Source organism: Sorex fumeus, unplaced genomic scaffold, assembly GCF_029834395.1.
Source record: "Sorex fumeus unplaced genomic scaffold, SorFum_2.1 ptg000015l, whole genome shotgun sequence".
NCBI classification, from domain to species: domain Eukaryota; kingdom Metazoa; phylum Chordata; class Mammalia; order Eulipotyphla; family Soricidae; genus Sorex; species Sorex fumeus.
Genome location: NW_026606072.1, coordinates 3,759,622 through 3,774,883, shown reverse-complemented (window position 1 = coordinate 3,774,883; position 15,262 = coordinate 3,759,622). Strand labels below are relative to the sequence as shown.

At 38.9% G+C, this 15,262-nt stretch overlaps 1 protein-coding gene across 4 annotated transcripts in view; it reads left to right on the top strand.

Annotated features, from left to right (window-relative positions):
* NADK2 (NAD kinase 2, mitochondrial) overlaps positions 1–8,399 on the top strand; it is a 50,760-nt gene extending 42,361 nt beyond the window's left edge. For all 4 annotated transcript variants that reach the window (XM_056112139.1, XM_056112141.1, XM_056112138.1 and 1 more), the window contains 4 exons: positions 58–113; positions 229–282; positions 3,829–3,952; positions 6,401–8,399. In XM_056112139.1, coding sequence (XP_055968114.1) covers positions 58–113; positions 229–282; positions 3,829–3,952; positions 6,401–6,539 — 373 coding nt within the window. In that variant the 3' untranslated portion in view covers positions 6,540–8,399. The remainder of the gene's footprint in view (positions 1–57; positions 114–228; positions 283–3,828; positions 3,953–6,400) is intronic.
* The last annotated feature ends 6,863 nt before the right edge of the window (positions 8,400–15,262 follow it).

Sequence of the window (15,262 nt, the reverse complement as noted above, 5' to 3'; positions counted from 1 at the left end):
TTCACGTCTAGTATGTTTTTGGAATGAAAAGCTAATTTATGTGGTGTTTGTTTCTAGGTCATTTAATATCAATAGGGTTGCAACTCAAGCTGTGGAAGATGTCTTAAATATTGGTGAGTACCAACATATTATTATGATATGATAATTGTAATATGTTACTGTATTTTATTTTGGTAGCTTTTCAAAATATTTAATTATCTTTTTTCCCCCCCTTTCCTCTTTCAATAGCAAAACGACAGGGAAATTTAACTGTTCCATTAAATAGAGAACTGGTAGAAAAAGGTCAGTGTCAAAATCATTTGCATTTTGTATAAAGTTTTTGGATGTTACTGTGCTTTTGTGTTTGTTTTGGGGCCATATCCATTGGTGCTCAGGGATTGTTCCTGGCTCTGTGCTCAGGGATCACTCTGGCTGGGATGGGGGGCCAGGGACTGAAACTGGGACTGGTGCATGCAAGGCAAGCACCCTACCTGCTATACTATCGCTTCAGCCTCTCCCCTAGTATGTTATTTTAAAGTATATTTATCTAATCAATGCAGTAGTTTTTTAACTGAGGGAATGCTGGTTTATAACCCTTTTTCAGGAATACAATTTTACACCTTTCCAAAATGTATCTTACAATACCAGGCCTTGCACCCAGATACCACTGTCTCTCCGTGTAGTCCAAGGGGCGATCAGAACCAGGTGTGATCCTTGCTTGGTGTTTGGGATCGCTCCCAGTAGAGAGTGGGGGCCTTGTGATGCCAGGATCTAACCCAGGGCTCCCAGATGTGAAGCCTCTGCACCAGCCCCTTGACGTATCTCCCTGTAACCAAAATCAAATTCTGAAAGTGCAAATCACATTTATTTATGTGTGAACATTTAAGATATTAGATCTTCTCTTTACCAGGCTCCTTTTTACATATACATATTCCTTAGACTGAAACTTTCATTCTTACTGTCTATGTAACTGAAATGTACACAGACATTCAGGGTAAATTAGTTTTTCAAAAGGGAACAAAACTGGGGCTTGGGCAATAACTCAGAGGACGGGGTGCGTATTTTACATATCAGAACTCCAGGTTCATCCTCAGTTCATCCACATGGGCTGATCCCTGCAGTGCCTGGGGCAAGCCCCAAGCACCAAGACAGGAATAGCCACCTGAGCAGATGTACCAGTAAATTTAGATATTTTGGTTTTCTACATAAATTTTTTTCATTGAGAGATAGGTTACTTTGTTGTTTAAAAACAACTAAATCTCTGAAATCCCTTTGATCTCTCTTTTAACTTTTGAGACCTAAAAAAATATTTTAATTATGGCTCATGAGCTATCATTAACATTGAATCTGCATCAAAGAAAGGAAAGAGTCATTCTATTCGTTAATTATTACAGAATTTAAAACAAAAAAATGATATTGGGTATATCAATCTGTTTAAGGGTATATATGAAACATAGTATTTCTTTTTAATTGAAGCAAAACATGTTTTTTTTTTTTTGCTTTTTGTGTCACACCTGGCAATGCACAGGGGTTAATCCTTGCTCATGCACTCAGGAATTACTTCTGGTGGTGCACGGGAGACCATATGGGATGCTGGGAATCGAACCTGGGTCAGCCGTGTCAAGGCAAATGCCCTACTCACAGTGCTATTGCTCCAGCCCTTGGAGCAAGATAGTTTTCACTGAACAAAATTTTCTTAGAAAGAACAAAATTCTCTCTCTGAGGGGAGAGAACGGGAGAAGTATGTGTTCAAAAGAGAACATGGGCTTCTCTATATTAGATTTTAAAATAAGCATAGAGACAAGCAAGCAAGATATGTGTTCAAGAGAGAACATGGGCTTTAAGAGCAAGCCTATTTTTTTTTCTAAACAAGCATGATACTTTACTTAATCTTTCACAGACTTGATTCTCTTCCGAAGCAGTAGTGGATGGTGTTGTGACTATTTGATACTGCTGCAAGGTACTCCCTTCAAGCTTGCACAGTTTGTGTGTACATTACTGGAGAGAGAAGTTTGTTTTTGAGAGTGAATTTGATTTTTATTGATTGATTGATTGATTTATGGACCTCACTGGGTGTGGTGTTCAGGGCCTACTCCTGCCTCTGTACTCAGAGATCACTTTTTTTTGTAGCTTTATCTTCAATTTATTTATTTATGTATTTATTTATTTTTATTAGTGAAACACCATGTGGTACAGTTGTAGACTTACAATTTTTTGTGCTTGGGTATCAGTTATACAATGATTGAGTACCATCCCTCCACTAGTGCCCATTCTCCACCTCCAGTGCTCCCAGTATCCATTCTATCCCCACCATCCCACCCCATCCCTGTGGCAGGGCATTCCCTTTTATTTTCTCTCTCCTTTTGGGTGCTGTGGTTTGCAAAAGAGGAATTGAGTAGCAGTCATGTTTGGTCTATGGTCTACTTTCAGCATGCATCTCTCATCCTGGGAGGATCCTCCCAACACCCTTTATTTTGTGCTCCCTTCTCTATCTGAACTGCCTTTTCCCCTAGCATGTGTGGCTGGCCTCCAATCCATGGTACTTATCTCGGCTATTCTTGGGTATTAGTCTCCTATTTTGTTACTTTACTTTATATCCCCCAGATGAATGCAATCTTCTTATGTCTGTCCCTCTCTTTCTGACTCATTTCACTTAGCATGATACTTTCCATGTAGTACCACTTGTATGTAAATTTCATGACTTCATCTTTTCTAACAGCTGCATAGTACTCCATTGTGTAGATGTACCAAAGTTTCTTTAACCAGTTATCTGTTCTCGGGCAGTGGGATTTTTTCCAGATTTTGGCTATTGTATGAGAATACAAGTGCAAATGTCATTTCGACTGTACTTTTTTGCCTCTCTGGTATATATTCCCAGGAGTGGTATAGCTGGGTCAAATGGGAGCTCAATTTCTAATTTTTTGAGAATCAAAAAATTTTGTTTTTCAAAAGGGCTGAACCAGTCAGCATTCCCACCAGCAGTGAAGGGGGAGTCTCTTTCTTGCCACATCCATGCCAACACAGGTTGCTTTTGTTCTTTTGGATGTGGGCCAGTCTCAGAGATCACTTCTGGTAGGGCTCAGTAGACCATGTGGGATGCTGGAGATTGAACCCAGCCTGACTATACCAACTGTACTCTCGCTCAGGCCCCTGAAACTAGATTAAAAAAAAATCAGAATTCAAATGGCATTCTGGTAAAGATCATCTTGTAAAGTCTTCTAATGTAGCACTCAACTAAACTATAATTTTTTTTATATCCTCATCTTTAACCATTTTGTGCTTTGTGTGCCATTCCTCATGTTTAGAGAGAAATCTGGTCTAAAGAGTTTTAAAAACTTTTGGCTCATGAAAATTTTATTAGAGAAAGCATATTGCTTGTCATCACGTGAAGAATCCATTTATGTCAAGAATGTTAACTAATTGTACTTAAGAAATCTTTTATTTAAAACAATTCTTATACTTAACAACACTTTGACATGATATTTTCGAAAAGAACTTGGCCCAGAGCAGGGAGGGAATATGGCAAATTAAATTGCATTTTGAGTATCACAAACTAGTCCCCTTTTTTTGTTTAATTACTACATTTGTTCCCTCTACCCCCTGGCTCCCAAATCTACCCATTTCTGCTGAACTGTGGGTTATGTTAGATTGAGTGACTGATCTTGGAGCCTAATTCTTGTAAGATTCTTTATTTTTTTAACATAGAACATATGAGTCCCCAGAAGATTGCTATCCAAAGACTTGGAATAGTACTGCTTTTAAGTTGAGGATAGCATCCAAATTCTATTTTGCACTTTTCAGAAGTGGTACTCTTTTATTGAATGTGTGACTTTTTCTTTTTCTTCCTAGTAACAAATGAATATAATGAATCGCTGCTCTACAGTCCAGAAGAACCAAAAATCCTTTTCAGTATTCGAGAACCAATATCAAATAGGGTTTTCTCTAGCAGTCGTCAGCGTTGTTACACCTCAAAGTAAGCTTCTAATGTCTGGTTTGCTTTTGTCTCATTTGATCATAAAGCAGCCCGGGGTGGGGGAGTGCTCTGAGGGCTGGAGCACAGGCACAGCACCCTGGGTTTGGCCCCCAGCACCGTCTGGCCTCTAGTGTTGCTGGATGGAGTCCTGGCTGGGGAGGCCTCGGGACGTCACTGGCAAGACAGAGAACTACTTAAAAAAAGAAAAAAGGCACACATGCTATTAAAAAGAAATTCCGTTTCAGTAAATTCACTCTTTGCAGTGTGAAAAATTGATCCTGTGAATCTAATGAGGTGTTAGGCTAATCTAAAGAAGAATAAAGTTTTCAACACAATTCCTCATTTTCGAGAAACTAAAATTTAAGTGACCAGAAGGAACATACTTACTTACTTACTTGTTTGGGGCCACACCTGGTGGTGCTCAGGGCTCTTCAGGACTTGGTGCTCTAGGGTTGCTCCTGGCAGTGCAGAGAACCAGGCACCACTGGGAATTGAACCCAGGCTTTCCAAGTGCAAAACCTGGGCTTTGGCCTTTTGAATCTGCCTGGCCCAGGACCACAGTTTCTTAAGGGTGATGTGAATTTGTCTATGTTTTAAATGTACCTAGATACAATAAGATCAAATTATTTTAAAAAACTGATTTTAAAGCAACATTCATTTAGTGGCTAATTTCTTTTCCCTAAAATTGAACACCCTCTCCTATGTGTTGAATTTACCTTAGATTATTTTTTTTGAGAGGGAAATTTATACATAAATGCCTAGTTTTTAATTATGTAAAAGTTGATCACTTTTCCAATCCAACAAGAAAATCTCCCATAATTATGGGGAAAAATTTAATCTAGCCAAGGACAGTTTCATTCTAGTGCTTGCTGCCTTACAGCATTTATGTTTTTTCTCTTTGTCAAAATATTATTTCCAAGAAAGACACTCAAAAGAAAAATTTTATTTTAAAAATTATTAAAATTATTACTCATTTGAGAATGAATTTTTGATTAACAGCTTCTATTCAGTTGGGATAAGACTATAAGGACCCATTTAAATTTTTGGTCTCATAAATAGAATATTCATGACTTAGCATTTCAGAAGTATTTCTTAATGCATAAGGAACACTTTAAAAACTAAAGGCTGATAAATTCTACATTAGAATTGACAACTTGCTAATGAAAACACCATTAAGAAAATAAAAGGTGAGCCATAGATTGAGTTATTTGCAGTATCAATCAGTGAAGATATCCAGAATATTTTAAAAAAATCTATAAATAAAAAAAATACAGATAACCAAGTAGTATATAGCCAAAAATTTTGGAAAGACACTTGATTAAAGAGGATATCCAAATGGTTGATAAGCATATGAAAAATGCCTTAGACCTTTTGTCCATATGGAGAGTGTAAATTAGAAGTACATACTCTGATCTCACATATAGCCTTCAGAATTGTAAATTGTTGGTAAGATGTGTACTTTCATGCTTTCATGTCTAATGTAGGGATGTGTGTAGGGGCTCTCTCTCCACCCTTGGAGAAGCCCTGGTTCTCTCTTGAGCACATTACTCTCTGCTCTCTCCCACTTTTTTCTCCTTCCTTCCCTTTAAAACCTCCAAGTAAAATCTTCCAAAAAAAAAAAAAAAAGCATTCCTACTACTTCCACTCCATGTAATGACATGGGTGAATTCTGCAAACTGCTGAGCAAAGGAGCCAGGCACATGTGTTATATTGTCCTCTTCCATTATATAAAGTTCAAGGAGAGACACAGAAGCTACTATTCTGGTGATTGAAAATATGGTAGTATTTATGCTTGAGAAAGAGGGCCAGAGATCGTACTGAGGGATGTCAGTGAGGGAAGGGAGCTTCTGTGTTTGATTGATGAGGGTTATGACTACACAAGTCATTCATCAAGCTGTACCTTAATAATTTGTGTCTCTTTTGTGTTACTATCAAATTTAAAATAGAAATAACTGCATACTTGTAAGTATCTTTAAAAAATCTAAGAGTAGGGTCCAGAGATATGACTCATAAGGTTGAGCATGTGATTAGCATATACAGTTACTGAGTTTGATCTCTGGCACCTTGAGCCTCTGAGCACCACTGAGTATAGTCCTGATGTCTCCTAAACAGTGCACCTCTGGCTGGACCAGGTATGGCCTAAAGTGACCCCCCACAGTGCACACCCCACCCCTAGCGCACACACACCCCTACAAGGTACCACTGTTGGGGGAAAAAAGCCTGTGGGTACTGTATCCCCTGAACTTTTTGTCTGGAGTATTCCTGAATATTAAAATTTGGAGATTTTTGATAATTTACTGATATATTTACTAACCACTAATTCTCTCCCACCAAAGAGAAACTTGATTTTTAAAATCTGATTTTAAAAGCTAAATTTGCTAGTTTAATTAAGAGTATTATTTCAGGTTAATAAAACTAGTGTTTAAAAAGATGTTTGTTTCTGCTTAGGGTCTCTGTTCGTTCTCGGTGTTGGGATGCTTGTATGGTGGTGGATGGAGGAACTTCTTTTGAATTCAATGATGGAGCAATTGCTTCAATGATGATCAATAAAGAAGATGAGCTTCGAACTGTGCTTCTAGAACAGTGACAAATTTCCTTCGATGACATTTTGGAAAAATGGAAAAATAATTTTTCTTTAGAAACAATCATCCACAAAGCTACAACTTTTGGTTATTGTTGGGACCGGTTGGCACTGGGTTCAAAGGTGACCAAGGAAGTAAGATTTGCATTATTCTTCTGTGGATGCTAATGAAAAAATGTGTTCACCATGTAAGAAAAGGGTGCACTAAACTGATCAGAATTGATACCAGTGAAATTTTTATATTGTTTACAATTGGTATGCAAGAGTGCTGGTATCTTTTTTTTAAATTTAGAGGTAGGCCCAAATAAAGGATTACATGTTTAGGATTTGAAATTTAACTGTATAAGTTTGTTTTTCCTTCCCTTTCATTCCTCCTAACTTTGTGAAATTGGTCAGACCAACCACTTATCATTTGACTAGTACCTATTTTTATAGTACTTAAGAATCAAGATTTTTAAAGAATTTTAATGATGGAGAACTTTGATAATTCTCAACATTGACCTAAGTGAAATAGGCACTTTTTTTTTAATATGTGCTAAGAATTTTCTAATTCAGAACACAATAATATTGTTGACTATTTTGATTTAAGGCTCAATTATTTTTGAAATTATTTGTAGACATTTTCATTAAATTAGCTTTCAGGTTAATTTTGACAGTGCTGGGTGAAATAACATATTTGGACAAAATCATAATATTATTTTTCCAATAGCTATTTCGGACACATAATTTTCAAAAAATGATTGAGTTTAATAGATTCTGTATTCAGCTCTCCAACATGAATATTCAAAGACAAGAAGGATGAACTGATTAAACGTTATCTTAGGAGTTTGTTATCACCTTCAAAATTATTTTCTTCCATTAGAAGTATTGTCAGAAATGGATTGTTTAGTAAATATGCAAAACTTTAGTTTTGGAATTGCCTTACTAAGTTCATCTTAAACTCACACACTAACTTTTGCAGATAAAATTCTAATGTTTTTATTTTTCCCCATTATGATAATTTATTTTTGGAGGAAATTATCTAATTCTTGACCTACGTAATCTTAGAATTTCTACAAAAGCACCCATTATTGCATGAGAATCAGAATTCTCATGTACTATATTCACAGTTTTACCTGCTTTGTTTTATACTTGCTTTAAAAAATTTGTTCAGTCATTGAAGTATTTATTGAATGCCCTCTCTGTGCTATGTACTGTGTCAGGTGCTGGAAATATGTTGATGAATGAAACAGTATATCTGATAGAATGTGAGTTCTGTGAGCACAGAAGTCATTCTGTGGTGTTTTGTTAACATTTAACATGTTCTTGTTGGATTTTTTTTATGTTACTGTACAACGTTAATCTAGGTTTTAATGTATATCCAGAACAGGATCATGTCTAAGAATATTTTTGTAGACACTCATAACAAAGGGTTTACATGTGTACAATTAAAATTAGTGCTTTCCCAGAGCTGAATCTAGTTTCTGGTCTGATTTACAGGTGATATTCTTAAGATACCATACAGTATAGGAACTTCCTCTAATATATGTCTAAACCCTTCTTGACAAAAAAAAAATACCAATTCCATCTTTAATATCAAGGAAATCTGCCCCAAATGGTACCATAAATATGTTAATATATCACATATTGAAAGGTGACCTGCTGTTCATAAGCCATACTTGAAAGGTTTTTAAAATTACTTAAATGTTTGCTTCATTTGTAACATAACTTCTAACATTTCTGCTCTATGGTGGGAATTTATATGTAAGAAGTCATAAGAAGCAAAGGATGTTAGCAGAACAAATGTGTTTTTATAAATGAGTTAACCTTTCAATGGCAACTGTATGTGAATAAAATTAAACCACTGTTTTGTCTATTTTTACTTCATTTACTACCTTAACCCTTATGGGAGTCATTATTTGAAAACTGTTTTCTTGAAATGTTATTTCAAATGTCTTTGTTTTTTCTGCTGCCATGTATTATTCTGTGCCCTCTTGATTTCATTTACTTCATGACATCAAATTATACCCCCCCTTTATTTATTTAAAAAAATTTTTTTCAGTTAGTCACAGTGAGATTACAAAGTTATTCATGACTGGGTTTCAGGCATACAATAGTTTAACACCAGTCCATTCACCAGTGCCCACTTCCCTCCCTCAATGTTGCCCCCTTCACCTGCCTCCTACCCACCAGTCTGCATCTATGAGGGACACTTTTTTAAATGTTTGTTTGTTCACTGTGGTTTACAGAACTGTGGTTGATAACACTTTAGCACCTTTCAGCACCATCTCCTCCCCGATTGATCCCTTCCCTCCACCATAGTCTTTGCCCCCTCCCTGTCCTATTCTCCAGAACTCTCTGGTGACATTTTCCTTCTGGATGCCAGTTCTCATATTCCTTGTTTCCACTGGCTTTGGGAATTCATTATTCTCCCATTAGGAATCATGATTTCTTATACAGTCAGAGTGCTTACTTGGTAGTTATAGATTCCACATAATTTAGACTTAATATTTTTGAGGCTTCATTTATAAAGACTACAGTAAGTCAAATCATAATACATGCCTTCAAATATAAAGAATTTCCATTGATTTTACTTTCCAAAATAAATAAGAATACAATAAGTAGAGTTAACACAAGTTTTTCTGAAAAGAAGAATAATTACTTGAGTTGAAAATGGGCTGGAGCGATAGCACAGCAGGTAGGGAGTTTGCCTTGCACGCAGCCAACATGGCCGACCCGAGTTCGATTCCTCTGCCCCTCTTGGAGAGCCTGGCAAGCTGCCAAGGGTATCTCATCCGCACAGCAAAGCCTGGCAAGCTACCCATGACATATTCGATATGCCAAACACAGTAAGAAGTTTCACAATGTTGCTGCGCCCGCTCGAGCAGATTGATGAACAATGGGAGGGCAGTGACAGTGACAGTGAGTTGAAAATAGTTGTCATATACAAATTTCTTATTTTTGGTATTGGTACCATACCATCAGTGCTCAGGGTTCATTCCTAGTAATGTTCAGGGGACCATGTGGGGTTAGGACCCTGCAAAGTATACAATCATTCCATTGCAAAGTAAACATCCATTCCACTGAGCACTTTTGGCAGATATAAAGTTACAGGCATATTTATTGCTTCACAGTGAAAGTATTAAATTTATTATAGCTAAAACACTAAAAAAATTATGTGTCATAGTACTATAACATATATATATATATCATAGTATTCAGAAATGACAACTACCAAGAAATTTAATTATCCAAGTAATATCCCACAGATATGACAGTAAATGATATAAAAAAGTTTCATTAAATTTTCTACACTAATGACGGTATCAGGAGTATTTTTGTGTGTCATGAGCTTTACATATCTTAAGAAAAAGGAAATAGGTGAAAATATTTGTGTTAATTTGATTATTTTTATGCAATAGTAGATTTTATAAGTTATAGCTAATTATTTCTCCCTTTGGATCAGAGATAGAGTTTAGCACAGAAGTCACTTGCCCTGCATACCACTGACTGGCTTCAATCCCTGGTCCTCAGCCATGGCCTGGAGTGATCCCCGAGCAAGTGTGGTCCAAACTGCCCTCCACGCCCCAAAAATAAAAACTTAAAACACAGGCAGGTCATTTTTCATTTATTCATTTATTTGTTTATTTATTTAATGCTTTTTGGGTCACACCCACCAATGCACAGGGGTTACTCCTGGCTCATGCACTCAGGAATCACTCCCAGTGGTACTTGGGGGACCACATGGGATGCTTGGAAATTGAACCTGGGTTGGCCGCTTACAAGGCAAACACCCTATCAGCTGTGCTATCGCTCCAAGCCCCATTTCTCCCTTTGTAAACTCAAACATCAGTACCAGTTAGTAAATAATAAAATCAAAACTTGGGATGATAAAAAGACCAATTCAGGACATTTGAACAATACATAGTGTTAGACATGGGAGACACAATAGCTTTGAGTGAAGAAAGCATTTTAAAGCTGATAAAAATGCCTGGCTAATACCTATTAGGTAGATAACAAATACAAGGTAATTTATAGGATATAGATCCTATTCCTACTAACATGACTATGGAAATTAGACTGCCTTAAGTCTTCCTCATAGCCCCCCTCAAAATCTTAAAATACAATGATTTTAATGCTCACAATTGTACATTAAATATTTTGGAATTTGAGAAGTACTAATGTAATAGAATCTTAATATTTAAGTTTATTAAAAAGTTTATTAAAAACAGCTCAAAAAAAAAAGCAAAGCCATATAATGAAGTCAGTACAGACTTTAAGGCTTCAAAGTGGCATCCTAAAGTTAGCCTCTTAGAGAAAAAAACCTCTGACTCCTAGAAATAGGTGGGTAGTGGGGAGAGGGGAGGAATGCTAAGGAAAGAGGAAGTTGCCTTTTCACTTATTCCAGGGTGAGGGTGTCCAGTAGAAAGGAATTTCTTTCAGGGTCTTACAGTGGCTCATGGGCCTTTCTTCACATGCTCCATGCTTCCCTGTGCTGTCCTTGAGCAAATTCTGATTTGAAATAGCAATCACTAGAAGGGACACAAGATTCATTATCCAGAAAAACCACTGGCACTTAGAGTAGCCCTATAATTTGTGGCAAGAATGTAAGAGATAGAGGAGTTAAGGAACAAAGGCAGGCATTAACACCGTTAAAAAAATAGTAAAAGTAAATCCAGATGTTACATGCTATTTGGTAGGAGAGACTTAATAGTAATTTTCTCATTAAAAAGAGAACCCGAAAAAACTGAGAGCCTTCCCTCTAAGATCAGGGACGATAAAAGGATGTCTACTCTTTACACTGCTGTTCAATATAGTACTGAAAGTACTTGCAATAGTGATTAGGCAAGAAAAAGGGCATCCAGGTAGGAAAGAAAGAAATCAAGCTCTCACTATTAGCAGATGATATGATACTACACTTAGAGAACCCTAAAACTTCTATCAAGAAACTCCTGAAAATGATAGACTTCTATAGTAAAGTGGCAGACTATAAAATCAATAGCCAAAAATTCATGGCTTTCCTATACACAAATAGTGAAAGAGAAGAAAGTGACATGAAGAAAACAGTCCCATTCACAATTGTGCCCCAGAAAATCAAGTACCTAGGAATCACCTTAACTAAGGAAGTAAAGGACTGGTACAAAGAAAACTACAAAATGTTACTTCAGGAAATAAAAGAGGCCACGAGGAAATGGAAAAATATCCCCTGCTCATGGATGGGGAGAATTAACATTGTCAAAATGGCAATACTTCCCAAAGCACTGTACAAAATCCCCTATAGGGATACCCATGACATTCTTCAAAGAAATGGAGCAAACACTCCTGAAATTTATATGGAATAATAAGCCCCCACGAATAGCTAAAGCAATTCTTGGGAAAAAGAAAATGGGAGGAATCAACCCCCCTAACTTCAAACTCTACTACAAAGCAGTAATTATTAAAACAGCATGGTACTGGAACAAAGGCAGAGCTGTAGACCAATGGAACAGGGCTGAATATACTGACATCTCTCCCCAAGCATATGATCATCTAATCTTTGATAAGGGGGCAAGAAAAGTGAAGTGGAGCAAGGAAAGCCTCTTTAACAAATTGTGCTGGCAAAACTGGACGGCTACATGCAAAAAAGTGGGCTCAGATCTCTGCCTAATGCCATGTACAAAAATAAGATATAAGTGGATTAAAGACCTCAATATCAGACCGAAATCCATAAGGTACATTGAAGAAAAAGTTGGCAAAACCCACCACGACATTGAAGCTAATGGTATCTTCAAAGATGTCACACCACTAGCCAAGCAAGTGAAAACAGACAAATGGGACTATCTTAAACTAAGAAGCTTCCGCACCTCAAAAGAAACAGTGACCAAAATACAAAGACAGTCTACAGAATAGGAAAGGATATTCACTGAATACACATCCGACAAGGGGTTGATAACAAGGATATACAAAGTACTGGTTGAACTCCAAAAGAAGAAAACATCCAACCCCATCAAAAAATGGGGAGGTGAAATGAATAGAAACTTTCTCAAAGAAGAAATCCGAAAGGCTAAAAGGCACATGAGAAAATGCTCCACATCATTAATCATCAGGGAGCTGCAGATCAAAACCACAATGAGATATCATTTCACACCACAGAGACTGGCCCACATCCACAAGAACAAAAGCAACCAGTGCTGGCATGGATGTGGCGAGCACTTCCCTCCTTCACTGCTGGTGGGAATGCCGACTGGTTCAGCCCTTTTGGAAAACAGTATGGACGATTCTCAAAAAATTAGAAATTGAGCTCCCATTTGACCCAGCAATACCACTCCTGGGAATATATCCCAGGGAGGCAAAAAAGTATAATCGAAGAGACATCTGCACTTGTTTGTTCATTGCAGCACTCTTTACAATAGTCAGAATCTGGAAAAAACCTGAGTGCCTGATGACTGGTTAGAAAAAACTTTGGTACATTTACACAGAGTACTATGTAGCTGTTAGAAAAAGATGAAGTCATGAAATTTACACACAAGTGGTACTACATGGAAAGTATCATGTTAAGAGAAATGAGTCAGAAAGAGAGGGATAGACATAGAAAGACTGCATTCATCTGGGGAACATAAAGTAACAAAATAGGAGACTAACACCCAAGAATGGCCGAGATTAGTACCAGGAATTTTGCTCCATGGCTTGGAGGCCAGCCACACATTCTAGGGGGTAAGCGAGCTCAGATTGAGAAGGGAGCACCAAATAAAGGGTGCTGGGAGGATCCTCCCAGGATGGGAGAAGCATGCTGAAAGTAAGACTATAGACCAAACATGATTGCCACTCATTGCCTCTTTTGCAAATCACAGCACCCAAAAGGAGAGAGAGAACAAAAGGGAATGCCTTGCCACAGAGGCAGGGTGGGATGGGGGGGACGGGAGGTGGGAGGGATACTGGGATATGTGGTAGTGGGAAATGGGCACTGGTGGAGGGATGGGTATTTGATCATTGTATAATTGAAACCCAAGCACAAAAATTTGTAAGTCTACAACTATACCTCATGGTGTCTCACTAATAAAAGTAAAAAAAACTATAAAACCCAGCTCCTGGAAAAGAACAGCGCAGTCTCCTGCCCCTGAGCCTGGCTGTCCTCGCTGGGGCCCCTTGGAGGGGGGTGGGTTGAGTTTCCCTCCCCGCCCCGACCAGAGCTCCAGCAGCTGAAGATCTCCAGAACCAGCCACAACCATGCTGAGACCACTCTCCACACGCATGAAGATACCGGTGGAGGAACAAAAGCATGTGGGTCCCGGGGCTGAGATCTCCAAGCCTGCTCAGATCGGGGTTGTGCATCCTCCACCCAGATCCTCCATCTTCCAGTAGGCAGGGGTCACACCCACCAACTGTCCCCCTGGCACCGTATAATCCCATCAATGGCCAAGATCGAGAGACTATAAAACCCAGCTCCCGGCTGCGCGACATCTTATTATCTTATTCTTACTTTGGACAAACTGGCAGGCAGAATGTAACCTGCCCAAACGGCAGAGTCTGGCAAACTCCCCATGGCGTACCCAATATGCCAAATACCAATAACAATGATGGGTCTCATTCTCCTAACCCTGAAAGAGCCTTGAATATGGCACTTTTTAAAAATCTCAGGTATAGGACAAAGGAGATGTTACTGCGGCCTGCTCGAGGCAATCGACGAACAACAAAAAGTTAAAGAAATAAAATATAAAAAGAGAACCCGAGGGGTCGGACTGATAAGCACAGCAGGTCTGGTATGTAAGTTCACAAAATAAATAAGTGAGCCAGATGTGTAATCACAAATGAGTAAATTGAGCAGTGGCGGTGGTGTGGTCTGTGTCCCCGCCACGTGAGTTCAGTGGCCATGAGCTGTTTCCCCACCCTGGCCTGCAGCCACTGCCAATGAAGGCATGAAGGAGGGAACAGGGACGCCAGGCTGGTTGGTGATCAGTTGCCATTTATTCCATTCTCCCCACGCACCTGTTCCAGGCTCACTAAGTGTCCCATTCCAGTGTCACACTGCCCCTCATTTTGGCTCCTCCTGTCGCCATGCTAAGTCTCTTGCTGCTCCATCTCAAAGCCTTGGTCTAACCCCACCTCCCAAGCATTGGGGATAACCATTACACCCAGGTCAGGTAGCATATGAAAGTCCTTCCTTCTGAGGGAAGATCTTCTAAAATAAGACAAAGATCTCCTGCAGCCAGGAGATTCATTCAAGAGGGAAATACCATCTAGAGGTGTGTTTCTCCTTTCCTTAGCCCAGCAACCATTTAAACAGGTCACGGTCACGGTCCTCCCATTGTTCATCGATTTGCTCGAGCGGGCCCAGTAACGTCTCCATCATGAGACTTGTTGTTACTGTGTTTGGCATATCGAGTACGTCACGGGTAGCTTGCCAGGCTCTGCTGTGCGGGCGAGATACTTTCGGGAGCTCACTGGGCTCTCCGAGAGGGGCAGAGGAATCGAACTCGAGTCGGCCATGTTGGCTGTGTGCAAGGCAAATGCCCTACCGCTGTGGTATCGCTATTTCCAACCATTTAAACATTCATCTTAATTCTGTTTCTTAGTAATATTAGTCGTTTTGTATGGACACAGTAAAAGGTAAAAGGTAAAGGCCCTCCCGTTGATCGTCGATTTGCTCGAGCGGGCCCAGTAACGTCTCCATTGGAGACTTTGTTGTTACTGTGTCTGGCATATCGAATACTCTCGGTAGCTTGCCGGGCTCTCCGAGAGGGGCAGAGGAATCGAACTCGGGTCGGCCATGT